The 12,308-nt window shown below is 37.9% G+C and overlaps 2 protein-coding genes across 3 annotated transcripts in view; one reads left to right on the forward strand and one right to left on the reverse strand.

Annotated features, from left to right (window-relative positions):
- macroh2a1 (macroH2A.1 histone) overlaps positions 1 to 3,434 on the reverse strand; it is a 15,503-nt gene extending 12,069 nt beyond the window's left edge. Inside the window, exons 1-4 of one of the 2 annotated variants that reach the window (XM_007541020.2) lie at positions 3,192 to 3,434; positions 1,297 to 1,497; positions 681 to 787; positions 397 to 588 (exon numbers count right to left, since the gene is read on the reverse strand). In XM_007541020.2, coding sequence (XP_007541082.1) covers positions 397 to 588; positions 681 to 787; positions 1,297 to 1,468 — 471 coding nt within the window. In that variant the 5' untranslated portion in view covers positions 1,469 to 1,497; positions 3,192 to 3,434. The remainder of the gene's footprint in view (positions 1 to 396; positions 589 to 680; positions 788 to 1,296; positions 1,498 to 3,191) is intronic. The other variant, XM_007541019.2, reaches the window with a different exon arrangement.
- A 5,074-nt stretch (positions 3,435 to 8,508) lies between these two features.
- Positions 8,509 to 12,308, forward strand: part of faxdc2 (fatty acid hydroxylase domain containing 2) — a 14,737-nt gene continuing 10,937 nt past the window's right edge. Inside the window, exons 1-3 of the mRNA XM_016665414.1 lie at positions 8,509 to 9,367; positions 9,441 to 9,484; positions 12,070 to 12,167. Of these exons, the coding sequence (XP_016520900.1) occupies positions 9,322 to 9,367; positions 9,441 to 9,484; positions 12,070 to 12,167 (188 nt within the window). The 5' untranslated portion in view covers positions 8,509 to 9,321. The remainder of the gene's footprint in view (positions 9,368 to 9,440; positions 9,485 to 12,069; positions 12,168 to 12,308) is intronic.

A 12,308-nucleotide genomic window follows, 5' to 3' on the forward strand; every position in this document is an offset into this window, starting at 1 on the left:
AAGATGCTGCTGCAGGAAACAATGAGACTGAAGATAAACGCCTGGATGAGTTTCTCTAGATCTGACAGACACAAATACACAAATACAAATATGCTCAAAACTTTTAGTCAATATTCTTCTAATGTAAAAATCCTATTTATTAATTTGTGTTTTTCCATTAAATAAGAAACTAAATTAAAATCATGTGAATAAGTTTGTTCATGTAATAAATCAGTAAAAAAACAAGCAGCACCATCATCCTCCTACCACTTCCTGTCTTCTTCTTCTTTGTGGTTTCTGCCAGTAGTAACTTCCTGTTGATCATGTGACTCATGATGCGATAAAAGTGTTTCTGCTCCACACTCCTACGGCCAATGGGAACGCAGCGAGTGAAAACCCAGCCGGCTTCAGGCTCACCTTGGTTTTCCCTCCAGCCTTTTTCCCACCCAGTTTCTTCGCTGCAGTCTTCTTCACTGTCTTGGGTTTCTTCTCCGGCGCCGGCGACACCGGCGTCTCCAGCTTCCCCTTGGCGCCTCGCTTCTTAGCCAGCAGCTCCGGGTGGATGTTGGGCAAAACTCCACCTGCTGCGATGGTCACGCCTTTCAGCAGCTGCCACAGAACGACAAACTCTACGGTTTCAGCCGTGGTGGTGCTGAGAGGAGCAACCCAAACCGCCCAGCGCAGGTTTAGCTGCAGCTCACCTGGTTGAGCTCCTCGTCGTTGGCGATGGCCAGCAGGATGTGCCGCGGCGTCACTCTGCCCTTTTTGTTGTCTCTCGCTGCATTGCCAGCCAGCTCCAAGATCTCAGCTAAACACAGAAACATAAGAATCATTTTCAGTAGAACTGGAATGATTAACCGTGATCAAATGATTGTTAAAATAATCGTCAACTAATTTAGTAATCGATTAATTGTTAACTAGAGTGCACAAACTAAAAATAAAACACATTGAGAGCAGTAATTAAGACTGCTCTCAATGCAGTGAACGCAGTTTTCTGGCCGATCATCGATCTTTAAAAAGCCTGATCTGCTGATTCTGATTTTGGCTGTTGGCAGGTTTTTTTTCTTTAAAATGTTGTTAAATATAGCAAGAAGGTTGCTGAGTTGGTAACAGCGGGACGACTATTGATGACCGCAAAGGTTTGGACATGAGCTGATGTCAGTGGCTGATTTTAGAAAAGATCTGCTTCACATACAAGTATCGATCGAAAATTAAGGCAGTCGTCTGGCCGATAAACTGTCTGATCCATAAATCGTCTGGCCGATAAATCGCTGCACCCCTAGTTTCCATGCTTTTCTCTTCAGCAGTGCAGCTCACCGGTCAGGTACTCGAGGACGGCGGCCAGGTAGACCGGCGCTCCCACACCGATGCGATATTTCGGCAGCCCCCTCTTGATGTAGCGCAGCATGCGCCCCACAGGGAAGATGACGCCGGCCTTGGTGGACCGGGACGTCTTGGTCGTCTTTTTCTTTCCTCCTCTGCTTGACATGGCGCTCCAAGTGCCACCGGCGTTGGGCTCTGCAGAGAAAAACGAACCACTTGTTACACACAGAGGAGGATCATACTCAACTGAGAGTAGAAAAGTATTTGGCTCCGCTCCGTTTGACGCTGCATTTGGTTCCAATATAAACACATTGCAGTAAATCTGAGCCGTTTCCTCTCAACATTATTCTTTGTCTTCCGATACATTGCAATTCTTCCTTCAGGTGTGTAGAAAGAGAGAAAATACTAAGTAAATCTTATTGTCTATGAGAAAAGGAGATACTCCATCATTTATTGATTAATGTGTTACTTATTAACATTTTTGTGACACAGAGAAAGTTTCTGTAAATGATTAAGTTGTAGGTAGGACTTTATTTTTTAATATGACAAAATTATTAAGAAACCATTTAGTTGATTTTAGTTCTGGAAGAAAAATCGTCACCACCTAAAATCACTGTGAGCAGCTCAGACGGCTGTAAATTCAACAATTGGAAACTGGTAACAAAACCTGGTATCGGTTGCAGATTTCATATTAACAACATTTAAGGGGCAACTTACTGATCTTTCTCCTACCAACTTTTACCTTTTCATGTTAACTAAATCTATCTGACCTTAGCAGATGTTTAATGTGTTCTGATTTATTTGTGGATTATTGAGCTAAACCTTTTACAGAAACATAAACTCTATTTTAAAACATTTTGCTGAATAATGTAAAATGAGTAAATAAACATGTGGAGGTTGAATCCAGCCTCTGATTAAAAACAACATGAAACTGAGCAAAGAGAGAAGATGTTTCCACATGGGATCATGAAATCTGTTAGCAAACCCAAGGTGACAGGAGAACAATCTGCTGCTGACCCCAGCGGTGATTACTCAACACACACAAGAGGCTTTCTGTTAATATCACCCTCATGCTAAAAAGCAGCCTAAATGTCACTCACTGTGCAGGAAGATGTCAATTACCATAAGATCCCCTGTGCAAAGAGATGTTTTATTCATGACAGATGGCATTATGGACCCCGGAATGCTCGTTCATTAAAGAATAATTTAATGCATTTTAAATTAGGAACAAACTTAATCAAAGTTTAGCGCGTTTATTATGTCATGAAATGCGTAATAACTAAATGTTTCTGCACCAGATGTAGACTGCAATTATCTCGTCTGTCACTGGGAATCAATTACCGCCACCATAGGCCACGCTTCTTTCTTATTTTATTTTTTAATTTCTGCTCTGAATCAAACACGGTTAGCGTAACGGTGGTCAGTTCCAGCGGAGATATAAAAACCCCGCATATGCTGGTTGAGAACATCTGCGGCATTTCTTCCTGCGGCCAGGTGTAGGTGGGTTTCTCTCCGCCACGGTGGGCTTTTCTCTCCCCGCTGACATCCATTTCCGCATGTCAACAGCCAGCCCGGCGGCTCCAAAAGGCATTTTAAAGCCCCGACTCGGCGTCAGCGCCGCAGCTGATCCGCCTCTGTCAGCCGATTAAAGCGGTATTTTCCCCGCTACAGGTCGGCGGAGAGCGGCTGCCCCGCTCCTCCTTCCCTCCCCTTCCTGCCTGTCCGCCCCGGCAGCCCGGGCTCCGCTCTCGGCCTCCATGGCAGCGCGAAGGGGGAAGAGGAAAAAACATGGCAGCCTCAACGGCTCCGCTCGCTGCGCAGATTCCCGCTCGACCGACGACAGGAGACGATGAAAGACACAAAGCGAGGCGACACGGAGGGGTACTTACAAAGCAAGGTAGCGGGGTAAAAACAAATCCGCTCCCAGTTCTCCCGGTAACCAGCCTGGGCAGTGTCCCCCACCGACTCCCAGAATCCACAGCGAGCCGGAATATCGGAGGCAGCCAGCGCTGCCCGCGGAGCCCGACCGGAGCTCAGCGTTTAACCCTTTATACCTTCACTTTGTCCTCAAAACACACGGAGTCAGCCGATGTAGTCGGTGTCCATAATGTGGTCAAATTCTACATTTAAGGTCTCAAAGTGTGGTAAAGTTTCTCCTTCACTCCGCTGCTTATCAGGGCAATGAAATGTAATCATCATGAGTAAATGAGAGCAACGATTCATCTGTTAAAACAAAAACAACTCCCAGCCCGATGACCTTTAGGAGAGCTGATATCTGAACACTGGCGTACAAAGGGGAATTTGCAAGTTCAGATCCGGGTCAGTGACAGCTGTCCAGCTGACGGCCATGACTCCATCCACAAAGCCAAAGAGTCAGTGCTCAGGAAAATGGCTCCACAGAGTGGAAAGTTGAGTGGAAGGAAGAAAGAAGCAACAGGGAGCTAAGACCATTCAAAGGTCTGGGTGGACTGAGCCTGGAACAGTCATAGTTAAGTCGCTCTTGAACCAATGTGAACACGAGAAACCTGAACTCAGGAGAAAACGCATCCCTCTGCTGTTAAGCTCCATAGAAATATAGATTTCATTTTCCCGCAGGAATTTTCCCTGGCAGGTGATTTCTATCTCATTCAACTTTCCCTGTTTGAAGTCAAAAGTCAGAGCAACGTTTTCTGTCCCTAAGTGGTTCGTAAAGAAAACTTCAGATGCTTTAATGGAGCTGCTAGTGGACAGTTTGTTATACTGAATAAAATTAATAAAATAATTATGACTTTTGTGTTTTAGAGCTTTTAGGATTCATTTTGCCTGACTTGTTTTGGAATCAATATTTGAAAAAAATTGTCTTAAAGAGACACAAAAATATTTCCTGTGTTCATTTTTTTTAGCAGCTATGCTATGGCAGCAGGCTCATTCACTGTAATTGGATGTTATTTTATTGGTATTGAGATCATAACAGCCCCTAATTTTCTGGCATGCTATCTGATCTTTAGCCACATCAAGCCTGTACCTGGGCACTGATTTCTAATGTTGCAGTTTTCTTTTACCAAAATCAATTATTTCTGTATTTTCTGCATTAAATTGGGATAAAATGTTATTCCTACAGGACAGTGATCATGTGGTGACACAGCTTGATAAAGTTATTCATCACAGCGGCTGGTATCAGAGATGTTGTAAAACTCCATTGTCTGAATTAGGAGAGCATGCAGATGTTCAGGAAGAGTGTCCCGAGAATAGAGCCTTGAGGAACTCCACATGTAATCTTTAAGTCAAATTTAAAATGTAAAAAGAACACATCTCAGTCTGCCAAAAAGTATCTGAACAAGTTTGGGAACGTTCCATTAGCCAACACTAGCAAAAACAAACATATTTCTAAAATAATAATAACAGTAAAGAAGCAACACACAGCTCATTTGTTGACTAATTAGAATCAGGAAAAGGTTTAGTTAATTTTAAATATTACACTTAGCTCTAAAAGTAATTACAAAATACATATTTTATTTCTAATCAGATTTGTAATTATCTAAATATATCCTAAAGGATGTAATTTCAGAAGACATAATTAAATCTCCTTAAAATTCGAAAAAAACAGCAAAACTCTCCCTTTGCTGAGTGCTTTGAGTGAAAAGCACTCAGCATTCCGGGTGTAGTGATACCAGATGTCCACCAGGGGTCTCACCTGAGCTGCATGTTTGACTCCAGACTTCTGCTGGCGCATCTTCTACACACCGCACAAAATGCAAATTTAAAGATAAAAATACTATAAACTATCGTGGTCGGTCTATCAGTTCACAACATGGTTGCTATAGCAACTGTTGGGAAATACACATGCAGCTAAAATGATTCAACCCCAACTAAAAGTTTAAACATCCAGCTTAAAAAAATTACAAAAAAAAAACAAAACAAAAAAAACAAAACAAAACAAAAAAACAACATATACAGTTAAATAAAATGAGCTGAACACTATTTTTACCAAAATATTGAACCCCTGAACAGAATGTATTCTATGTTTATCTCCCCTGGTCAGAAGAAACCGGCGTGTTGACAGTCATCCGTCCTAAAGATCTGCTGGGATTTGAAATAAACAGTTTCAATATTCAGGTTCCTCTGTAATGTCAGAAGTTCAGACCTGATTACAACCAAAAGATGTTCTGCTTGCTACTGAAACACACAAACTAGTTTATATATTTTTGTTGATATATTTTGTAGTTAAACCCAACGTGCTGAATAATTGTAGGTGCAACTGTGAACCTGATGAGCAGAGGATGGTTTCAGGTAAAGGCCTGATGTGTTTGTTTTGAACACATTCAAGAAGTTCATACATTTCTGCAGAATTACGTGCAGAACCAACACATCATTTCTAGGCTTCGTCTACGTTCAGTTAATGTCGAAAACCAACAGTTTCCTTTAATTAAGAAATCAAACTCATACATGAATAAGCTTGCTCACGCAATAAGGTATTAAAAATCAGGGATGTAAACAGTTACATGAAATGTATTCATAATTCAGCAACTAGCGCTCATTATTTATCAGCCAATCAGAGGAGACGTTGGCCACAAGCCCCGCCTACTTGGGAGTAGCGTTTTCAGGAAAGTGTAGTCGGCCATTTTATAGAACAATTATAGATTATAGAGTTATGGTGGAGCCAGCTACATAAAAGAAAAACATCATCCTGCTTCCACTTCCTGTCGTCTTCTTCTGCATTTCTGCCAGTAGTAACATCCAGATAGCAATCATGTGTCTCATAAATCTATTTCCATACAACTGAAAAATCCCCACACAAAAACTTTTTATAAAAAATCTTCAGTTTTTTTTTTTTTTAAATTGGCATCTTTTCATTATGCAATTTTTTATTTTTTGTAATTTCAATTTGGACAATTTTAAGGTTCAGATAAATGCAGCCAGTGAGACAGTGGTGAGGTGTACGGTAGGAATGAGACGAGTGGGATTAAATCAGAATTCAACTTTAACCTGGAGTCAAAGCTTCAGTGATGAAAGGCTGACTGATGACCTCAGATGATATTTTGACCTTTAGTGTGAGGAAGAGAAGCTGAAGACATGAAAATATAGCAAACAGAAATATTACAGACAGAAGAATTTGAAGTAAAATGCTGAAGTTTTAACTATTTAGGGATGACTGAAAATTTTCATGCTTGAATGTTTCATGTTATCTAACTAAACGATCAGCGAATCCAAATGATAATGATAATAATGATGATAATAATGATAATAATGATGATAATAATAATAATAATAATGATAATAATGTTAATAATAATAATAATAATAATAATAATAATAATAAAACCTTGCTGATGTGAAAAAGTGTTTTCCCCAAACCAGAGTTGAGCAGTAAATGACAGTCGATGTTTTTCAGAGGAATTTGGTCGACTCTTCAGTCAAACCAGAAGATTTTCTAGTTCCATCACAACGTTTCCTTGAGGTAATTAAAAAGCCTCTCAAAGGGATTTCAGTCCGAACTTTGACTAGGCCAAGCAATAACCTTTGTTTTGTTGGTTTTGGGCAGATCCAGAGTTGAGCTGGTGTTGTGTTTCAGGTCATTGGAAATATTCTATTATCTGATCAGAGGAGTGAAGGTAAACGGCTAAAGTGTCAGTCAGTGATTTTTGATGTAACACGTTGTTCTTTCATCATTTAGGGCCACATGTGCAGCACCTGAGTAATAAAAGTTTTCATAAATGATCTGACTGCAGGAATTTTAAATTTAACCTGTGAAAATGAATTCTGTTGTGAAAAGTTAAGCTCTGCTCTGCAGGCGTGTTTAAAGATGTTTTTGAAATTGTTTTCAAAAACAATTTCCAGACTTGTTAACAATTAGAGAGAACATTGATTATGACTGATAATAGAGTCACGTGTGTTTGCAGCACCGGATGGGCTTGAAGTTCAGCACAATTAGGGAGCGGCAGCTGATAGTTGAGACGCACAACACCAACCTTAACGCCTCAGTCTCTGAGTTGCTGCTTGCTAAAAATGCTATAAATACTTTGATATTTTGGCTGATGTCAGCAGCTGGGGCCTCACAAAAACACAACATTTTATAGACAAAGACCCAAAAATGTTGAGGGAAAATAAAAATGATTCTGAAAGACTTTATTAACTCAATGGTTTAATATGTTAATTTTGTTATCTTTATTTATACAGCAACAACATTTTTGCCACAATGCACTTTACAAAACAAATGCTTGCTTTAATGATACAAACAGTTAGTTAACTAGCTAGCCTTGAAGCTAGCTAGTTCAGTTCAATCAGATTCAGTTTAGTAATAAAACACTGCAGTCGGTTTTTTATGTCAGTTGGTAAAAAGTTTTCTTAACCCTAACATTGTTCAAATTTCTCTAAATTTTAGTAAAACACATTCAGTTTTACCGTCAGCAAAGTAACTCATACAGTATTTTTTACGTATACGTAGCATTTCTTTTTTTAGCTGGGTACTTTTATATTTCTAATCTATAAACATAAATGTAAGCTTTTTCTGATGTTATCACTTTATATTTATAACTTTTTATTTGTAAACAACTTTTTGTTAGAAATTTCAGTAGTTCAGTTTCTAAAGAACAAAATGATAATTTTTCTTTTCCCCACAATTTTGTTTAAATGAAGCAATCCCAAAAATAATCCCAGAGAGATAGCTCATATCTTTATTCCATGCCATTTGTCGAAATATGCTGCAAGTTGGAGCAGTAAAGTTATGATTTGTTCTCTAATAATAACAATATGTCACTTTTAGAGATAGAATATCTGCTTCATTAAATGAAATTGAATAAAAATCATAAAATAATTCATTTGAGTCAGCAGAAGACCGAATAATTATTTCCCTTCATTGCATACTGTAAGTCCTTGTAGTTTAAGTGTGAAAATTGGTATTTATTAAAAATGATTACAGCGTTGTTTTCCATTACCTTTGACCCCTACATGTTCTCTAATCATTTATAGACAGTGAGCAGCTCAACCTTTTACCTGTGACCTGCAGGAAAACACAGCGGGAGAGGCGGGAGCTTACTTCCGGGTTCGGTCTGTGTCAGCTGACCAGGGACCAGCCAATCAGGAGCGTCCTTCAGAAGTAAATAAACTGCGGCTGTGAGTTCATGTGTCAGCTGGCTGCAGGAGGAGCAGAGAGGAAACCCCGCAGGGAAACATGGAGACGAAGAGCCGCGGTGAGTTTCTGTCCAACCTGTCATCATAATATCCGCCTGAAGGTTATTTAATAAAAGCTCAGCGGCGTTTATGGGCTTCTTTATGGATTTCTATGATTCTGTTCTCATAGAAACAGAATCATACCTTTTGCCCTGTGCTTCTGTTTTCTGTAACATTAAAAAATACATTTAATAACCTTCCACTGACAAAGATAAATTTGATCTGGTTTAATAGGCTTAATCTAATTTACTTGACATTTGAATTTCCCATTGGATTAATTTTTCCATCAGGAATGAAGCCTGGAAATGCGTCACAGTTATGACTGTTTTTTTTTGTTTGTTTTTTTTGTATTCCTTATGTTGAAAATAAACATTCATTCTTGATTATTTTGTAGCGTTGAAATAAAACTGTTGTGGTGGAGAAAGATAATGGTTTGGTTTTCAGTGGTAGTTGATGTTTTAGATAATTATTTAATAGATTTGTTGTTAAAAATAATCATTGGCTGCTTTTTGCCTCATTTTTACTCTGTAGTGATGGAAAAATGTACATTCACTGTAAAGATGGATTATAACTGGATTATGTGTAATCCTGCTCTGATTTTTTTCCAGACAGCACTTAGATGATTATTGTACCATGAATAGATGAAAAAAGATATTTGAGGACATTAAAATAATAAAATGACAGCGCAGCAACAAGTCACATGTTTGTGTGAAAATAACAGGTAGTCTTTGGGTGTAGCAATACTGCAAATGTATTTTCTTCCCCTAAACTTCACCAGGAGAATGGCTTTAAAATCATAAACTAAAACATGTTTTTGGTCATTTTAAGTTCAAACTTTAAGAATATTCCGTCAGTCTTCTGCTGTCGGCCATGTTGCGGCTGCAGACCTCCTTCTTCTGGTTTTCATGTGGACACGGTAACCCTGTCCCCTACATTCATGCTGTTGTGAAACTGACCCAGTTTGATACACTGTCTCTGTTTGTCTGCAGAGACGGGGAGAGCCGAGAAGAGCTCAGCAGGCAGCGGCCAACAGGTGAGAGCGCATCTCCGCAAAGTCCTGAGTAAACCCACAAGTTTAACGTTTAACACACAGAGTTCATTTAAAACAGAAAAACAACTATTCTTATTACTGCTGCTGATAAAATGCTACATCATTATTACAGTATAATAATTTAATCTATTAATATATAGTTTGATGAAAGTACACTGCAAAAACACAAAATCTAACCAAGTATTTTTGGTTTAGTTTCTAGTGTGAACATCTTAGTTCAGTTGAAATACAATGAAACTCACTTATAAGTAACTGTTTAGCCAGATAGGTGAGCTGGTTTCAAGTCAATATTTCCTTAATATTGATGAAAACAGTTTAGTCATAAGTGAAATAATCTCCCAGTGGAACAAAACATTTTTCTGATATAAGTAATATTGTTCTACTGGTAGAACAATATTAGTAATTTTTAATCAATATTAGCTGAAAAGTTTAGTTTTATTTCTAGTGTATTGATATATTGACACTAAACTAAACCAAAACTACTTGGTGAGATTTAGACTTTTTACAGTGGAGAATAAAAAAATTAAATTTAGTAGAAATGATAAAAAGGTTTTTACCCATATACTCAGAATATTACATTTTTTACTTTTGTCTCTGTGGCTTTCGGTTAGCTGGAAAATTTTTCAAGCTAACTGCTCCCGTTGCTAGGCAACAGTTTGCTGCTTAGCAGTTTGCTAACTGTGGTGATAATTTATTTAATGTAATTTATTTTAGTGTTATATATAATCTGTGTGATTTGTGAGGAATGAAGACGACTCCGGCTTTGTGCTCAGATCTGATTTTAGTATTTTTAACTGTTGGATGAATTTTGTGAAATAAATCTGTCAGTCAGAAATCAATGTTCAGTTATGTAACAAGTTAAGAAGCAGATGATCAGTTTCACAAAAGACTGAGTCATTACCCTGACCTTTTTATTTATTTGCCTTTTGTCTTTGGGTGGAGTTTGTGTTGTTTTTATAATCCTTTGGTTTTAGTAAAACTTTAGTTTCTATGAGTACCAGCTGAAATATTTAAGGTGCATCAATTATGTCTGTTTTGTTTCTGCAGCTGTAAAAGTTCAGTTTGTGACATATACCATCTTTATTTCTGCCTTGTCATAATTTATTAATCTTTATAAAAATTACTACATTGAAAAACTTCATTTTCAGCTAAATTGGAGGTAAATTATCAATGATATTTATGACAATATTTATGTCATCACTATTCAGCAAAGTTATTATAATTATTAAAACTAATGAAATAAGGAAAACTGAAATAAAGAAAAACATTTTTATTAACTAAATAAATAAAAATGTGATTGTTAGTGGGGAAAAACTAAAACTAACTGGAACTATCATCATGCATTTATAAAACATACTGAAATTATAGAAATATTATCCTTCATTTTTGTGTTTATGAATAGTTTTAGTTACCATTTCAAACTGATGTGAAATTAGTTTTTATTCCCTCAAACTAGCGGTTTGTCAGCTGTCAGTAAATTACAGTCACAAAAGTTGTTAGAAAACTCCAGAGTTCAACAATAATTAAATCTATTTTTATTCAAATAGTTTCTTCTGTTGAATATTCATAACCCAATCAATGTTTACATAATCACAATACTTTGAGCTTTTTTAATTCTGCTCCTAAAACTGAACCAAAGTATGAAAAGAACAACTAAAACTAAATAAGATTTAACTAATTAAAACTCTATACAACAAAAAGTCACAACAAAATCAAACTAAACTGTAATAAAAACCCTGAACTTTTCAAACCTTCTGATTATTACAGGCCTTTATATGCATTTTAATGAGTTTGTTACATAACAACAAGCTCAACCTGACGAGTAACATTTTAAAGTGTTTTCATTGGTGAAGCAGAGACTGAATGATTGTTTACAGTGTAATGATGAAGTTCAAGTTTATGGTTTAATTTGGTGAAAATGAAAGCAGAACTTTCTGTTCGAACCAAGAAGAAACACAGAAACAACCGAGGCGGCGCTGTTCCCGCGGTTGCCATGGTTACGGTAGAGGTGGCCGAGGTGAAGGCCTGAGGAATGCGACTCGAATTTAATCCCTGCTGACTGGACGTCTCCTGTTTCCCACTGTGGAGAAGGAGAATGTCGTACTGTCTTTGAACACACCTTTGGACTAACTGTTGGCAGCTGTTGTTTTACAGTTTATTTATTTCAATTATGCACTGTAAAAACACAAAATCTGACCACGAAGGTTTGGTCTGCCTCACTTGAAATGAAAAAAAAACTGTTACAATTCAGCAAGATACAGAAGCTTTTTAAAGTTAATAATTCATCAATATTGATGAAAACGTTCTGGTGTCATTGGCAGATTATTATATCTTGCTCTGAATGAAATAATCTGTCAGTGGAACTGAAACTTTATGATCAATATTAAGGAATTATTAACTTAGGTTAAGCTCCTGCTATTGTTTGTAAGCTGTGTTTTATTTCCAGTGAACTAAGATGTGTTTGCTCTGTAATCTGCAGCAGAATTCCTCGTTGGATATTTTGTGTTTTGTTTGCTTGGTGAACTCTGATGCTCCTCTGTTGTTCACAGCGCTGGTTTGTTTTCCAGGAATCAGCAGGAGGACTGTGGGATTCTGTGAAGAAAGCTGCTTTTGTCATCGGATCTGGAATCCTGTTCCTGGCTGCTTTTGGAAACTCGCTGACGTGGTACGACCATCACAGCACCGAGCTAACGGCCAACCAGGCTAACTAATGCCAATCACAGCACCGAGCTAACGGCCAACCAGGCTAACTAATGCCAATCACAGCACCGAGCTAACGGCCAACCAGGCTAACTAATGCCAATCA

This window comes from Poecilia formosa, unplaced genomic scaffold, assembly GCF_000485575.1.
Source record: "Poecilia formosa unplaced genomic scaffold, Poecilia_formosa-5.1.2 Scaffold581, whole genome shotgun sequence".
In the NCBI taxonomy this organism is placed as follows: Eukaryota; Metazoa; Chordata; class Actinopteri; order Cyprinodontiformes; family Poeciliidae; genus Poecilia; species Poecilia formosa.